General features: G+C 39.4%; 1 protein-coding gene across 1 annotated transcript; it reads right to left on the minus strand.

Annotated features, from left to right (window-relative positions):
* Positions 1–4,310: 4,310 nt before the first annotated feature.
* LOC131597374 (secreted RxLR effector protein 161-like) lies at positions 4,311–4,778 on the minus strand. Its single transcript, XM_058870077.1, has one exon. The coding sequence runs from the start codon at positions 4,776–4,778 to the stop codon at positions 4,311–4,313; it is 468 nt and encodes a 155-aa protein (XP_058726060.1).
* Positions 4,779–5,169: the final 391 nt, after the last annotated feature.

Consider the following 5,169-nt stretch of genomic DNA (forward strand, 5'->3'; position numbering starts at 1 on the left):
CAATCCTTGCAAGACGATTTCCCAGGTGAAGAAATCATGTATTTGAAATCAAAAGATTATGAGGAGCCTTTACATGGAGAAGGACCTGATCCTGAATCCCGATGGGGTTTGATATTTGATGGAGCTGTTAATGCTTATGGCAGAGGAATTAGGGCAGTCATTGTTATGCCATAAGGTTCTCACATACCATTTACTGCAAGAATGATGTTCGACTGCACCAACAATATGGTAGAGTACGAAGCTTGTATCATGGGACTAGAAGAAGCCATTTATCTTATAATCAAGATTCTGGATGTGTATGGAGATTCTGCTCTAGTTATCAATCAAATCAAAGGAGAATGGGAAACACGTCATCCTAGTTTAATTCCTTACAGAGATTATGCCCGAAGACTGCTGACCTTCTTCAACAAAGTTGAGTTCCATCACATACCTCGTGAGGAAAATCAAATGGCAGATGCATTGGCTACCTTGGCTTCCATGTATCAGGTGAAGTTTCCAAGTGAAGTTCCTCAAATTATAATCATGCGCCTGGATAAGCCCGCTCTTGTATTCACTGTTGAAGCTATCAAGGATGACAAGCCGTGGTTTTATGACATTAAAGTCTTCTTACAAAAACAAGAGTACCCACCTGGGGCATCCAGCAAAGACAAAATAACTTTGAGAAGATTGTCTGGTAATTTCTTCCTGACCGGGGGCTCTACAAGAGGAATTTTGACATGCTATTGCTAAGATGCGTGGATAGACACGAAGCAAACCAATTTATGCAAGAAATTCATGAAGGATCTTTTGGCACTCATGCAAATGGACACGCAATGACAAGAAAGATACTAAGAGCAGTTTACTATTGGATGACAATGGAATCTGACTGCTACAGGTATGCGAAGAAGTGCCACAAATGCCAGATCTATGCTGATAAGATCCACGTGCCTCCGACGCTTCTCAAGGTTATCTCCTCTCCATGGCCCTTCTCTATATGGGGAATTGACATGATTGGTATGATCGAACCAAAGGCTTCAAATGGACATCGTTTCATTCTGGTCGCCATTGATTACTTCACCAAATAGGTTGAAGCTGTCTCTTACGCCAATGTTACTCAACAAGTGGTAGTAAGGTTTATCAAGAACAATCTCATCCGTCGCTATGGCGTACCCAACAGAATCATTAATGATAATGGTTCCAACCTAAACAACAAGATGATGAAAGAGTTGTGTGATGAATTCAAGATTGAGCATCATAATTCTTCTCCCTACCGACCAAAAATGAATGGAGCGGTGGAAGCAACTAACAAGAATATTAAGAAGATTATCTAGAAAATGATTGTGAGTTACAAAGTCTGGCATGAAATGCTCCCTCTTGCTCTGCATGGTTATCGCACTACAGTTCGCACTTCAACTAGGACAACGCCTTTCTCCTTGGTATATGGTATGGAAGCCGTACTCCCAATAGAGGTTGAAATTCCCTCCACGAGGATCCTAATGGAAGCCAAGTTATCAGAAGCTGTATGGTGTCAAGCTAGATATGATTAGCTCGATCTTATTGAAGAAAAGAGAATGTCCGCATTGTGCCACGATCAGCTTTACCAAGAAAGAATGAAGAAAGCCTTTGACAAGAAAGTCAGACCTCGAAGATTCAAGGAAGGCGATCTCGTGCTCAAGGAGATATTAACTCTTCAACCAGATCCCAGGGGAAAATGAATTCCCAATTATAAAGGCCCATACGTTGTAAAGAAAGCCTTCTTAGGCGGTGCTTTGACTTTTGCGACTATGGATGGTGAAGAACTCCCACGTCCTGTGAATACCGATATGGTCAAGAAATACTTCGCCTAGAAAGAGAATATAGCAAGTAACCACATCTGGTATCACCTAACCATCCTGAAGATTTTATGAAGACTCTCAATCGATGTCAATGTACGCTCGATATTCAAAGTTGTTAGGGAAACTAGTGATCATTGTATTTCAGTGTAAAACTGAAAAGGCGACTTAGGCAAAAAGAGAGCGTCTCGGTGGAGTGAAAACCTGAAAAGGCGGTCCAGGAAGAAATTAGAGACAATAAAAAGAGATAATCATCCTGATGAATTGAAAACCTGCCAAGGTAATTCATGCAAAAGTTAGGGAATATGGCAAGTAACCACATCCAGTATCTCCTGACCATATGAAGACTCTCAATTGGCGTCAACGTACGCTCGATAATCAAAGTTGTTAGGGAAACTAGTGATCATTGTATTTCAGTGTACCCTTTCCTGTAAAAGTTACCATTTTCAAACTTTGTAATCCATGGGGTCTTGCCGTTCGCAGACTACCATTCCATTAATAAAAATTTGAGCCTTATCTCATTTCTTAGAATTCTTTTATCCTGTCTTGCAAAATATTGTTTTTGAAATTAAGAGATTTGAAATAAAGTCAAAGTTATTTTTCAAAATAAATGAAAAGATAGAATGTTTTCTTAAAACTCTTGAATACAGAGGTAAATATTGACCCTGATTCCCTAGAAGAGTTGGTTCTCGAAAAGAGAAACAAAAACACCAACAGATTTTATCCCCACAGAGCAGCAAGGTCTTGACGCAAGTTGTCTCCAGCCAAAGATGGGTTTTCTTCTCGAAATGTGTTCCCCTTTTCAACGGGTTTTCTTCTCGAAATGTGTTCCCCTTTTCAATGGGTTTTCTTCTCGGAGTGAATCCTATGATAATAAAGATTGACTTGAAGAGTATTATCTTCCCCAACAAGATCTGCATCCCTAACAGAAGATGTTATTGACGATCGGGCGAGTATATACCCTAGTGTTGTCGTTCCTCAGTGTGGTCATCTTACTATATGTTTGTTTTGTCAGTATGCACATAACACTCACTTATGCACTCATGATTTCATGCATCATATATTCGTGCGCATCATTTGCATATTATTTGAAAATTCTAGTAACACCCGCTCAATGTCTTGCTGGATGTTATGACATCCACAATTTCACAGCACAGATAATTAAAACAGAATAGCATAGAAACAATAAAGAACACACAAAATTGTTTATCTAGTTCGGTTCAAACAACCTATTCTGGGGCCTACCAATCCAGGGAGGGAATCCAATATAAGCAGAATTAATTCGGAGTTAAACTCCCCCGTTTACAAGTCCTCACTTAAGACCTACCCAATGCAATTCCAACCTATTCCTAGACCTGAGTATCTCCACTCACTCCCCCTCAATCACAGTAGTGATTACAAATAAACATAAACAATTACAGAGAGAAGACACACTTCAAAACACACCTTGATTTGCTTAAAAGCTTCCATCAAGAGACACACACTCGTGCTTAAAAGCTTAGAGTGACAATTAACAAACACAACCTATTCCAACGCAATCATCTAGGACAATTTCTTGGAGTACAAGAGACAGCTACAGAACTACAGTTCTGCACAATTAACAATCTGCTCTGCCTGCGTTCCAAATTAGGATTGCAGTCTTTTTGTATGCAGCTCCTGGGCCTTGGGCTTTTTTTAGAAAAAAATTAGGGTTAAACAAGTTAACCTAATTCACACGCCATCTAGTTGTTAGCAAGATCTTTTGGACAAAATATTCAGCACACAATAAAAGGTTTCCTAAACAGTTAATTGAGAGAAATCAGGAAACACAATTAATAAAACATAACAACTCTTGTTGTCACACAAGGATGTCATGACATCGGTCATGACATTCACTACAGAACCTGTATTAGCTTGACACATATGCAGCCTGCATAAACAATATTAACCAGGTATGTTTTACCACAAATGCAGCCAACATGAAAACATCTTCAATCTCCCCCTTTGGCAAATTTTTGGCTAAAACAACCTATCACACCATATCAGAGAAACACTTGCAACGGACACAAGGCAACCAAAACACTATCAAGGCAAGCTAATACAATACAGACAGCATACACCACCAGTATGCACATAGTGCTCTAACATATCAAGACCAGCCACAAGAGCAGCACAAGCACAAACAGATCAACACAAAAATAAGCATATTAAAATTGTTGATCTCACACAACCACCATTCTTGTTGTTCTGGGGTGACATTACTTCTACCCCCGTTTGCCCACAAAAGTTGCCATAGGTCTCCTCCCCCTTTTTTTTTTGTTGTTGGTAACTTAATGGTTCCTCAAGGACGCAGAGTCCTAACTTGCTTTGCAAGTTTTCAAACTGTGTAGTATCAAGTGCTTTTGTGAAAATGTCAGCTAGCTGGAGTTTGGTGTTCACATGCTCTAGGAAAATTACCTTGTCTTCAACAAGTTCTCTAATAAAGTGATGTCGGATATCAATGTGGTTCGTTCTTCTATGCTAAATTGGATTTTTGGAGATGTTAATAGCACTGAGATTGTCACAATATAAAGTCATGACATTCTGTGGAACATTGTACTCAGTCAGCATTTGTTTCATCCAGACCAATTGGGAACAGCTACTACCAGCTGCTATGTACTCTGCTTCAGCAGTTGATAATGAGACACAATTTTGTTTCTTGGTAAACCATGATATAATATTGTTACCTAGGAAGAAACATCCTCTAGATGTGCTTTTTCTATCATCAGCACTTCCAGCCCAGTCAGCATCACAATATCCAGTCAAAACAGGGTCACTCCCGTTGGTGTACAGTATGCCATAATCAGAAGTTCCATTTACATATCTGAGGATTCTCTTGACTTGATTTAAGTGACATACCTTTGGCTCTACTTGATATCTGGCACATACTCTAACTGCAAATGCAACATATGGTCTTCTGGCTGTTAGATATAGAAAGCTTCCAATCATGCTCCTATACAGACTCTGGTCAACACTTATGCCCCCTTCATCTTTGGATAGCTTTTGATGTGTTGGTGCTGGAGTTCTTTTGTGACTTGCATTATCCATTCCAAACTTTTCACTATGTTCTTGGCATATTTGCTTTGAGACATGAAAGTGGAGTCTTCCATTTGTTTGATTTGAAGACCAGGGAAGTAAGTCAATTCTCCAACCATACTCATTTCAAATTCAGCCTGTATTTGACTGACAAAGTGTTTTACCATTGTATCAGACATTCCCCCAAGCACTATGTCATCCACATATATCTGTGCAATCATGATTCTTCCATCTGTATTCTTTACAAAGAGGGTTTTGTCTATTCCTCCTTTCTTATATCCATCCGTGGTCAGAAAGTTAGTTA

Source organism: Vicia villosa, linkage group LG4 (assembly GCF_029867415.1).
Source record: "Vicia villosa cultivar HV-30 ecotype Madison, WI linkage group LG4, Vvil1.0, whole genome shotgun sequence".
NCBI classification, from domain to species: domain Eukaryota; kingdom Viridiplantae; phylum Streptophyta; class Magnoliopsida; order Fabales; family Fabaceae; genus Vicia; species Vicia villosa.

Bases quoted from the DNA above. Each gene is read 5' to 3' on its own strand.
- LOC131597374 (XM_058870077.1), bottom strand. From the start codon at position 4,778: ATGATTGGAAGCTTTCTATATCTAACAGCCAGAAGACCATATGTTGCA.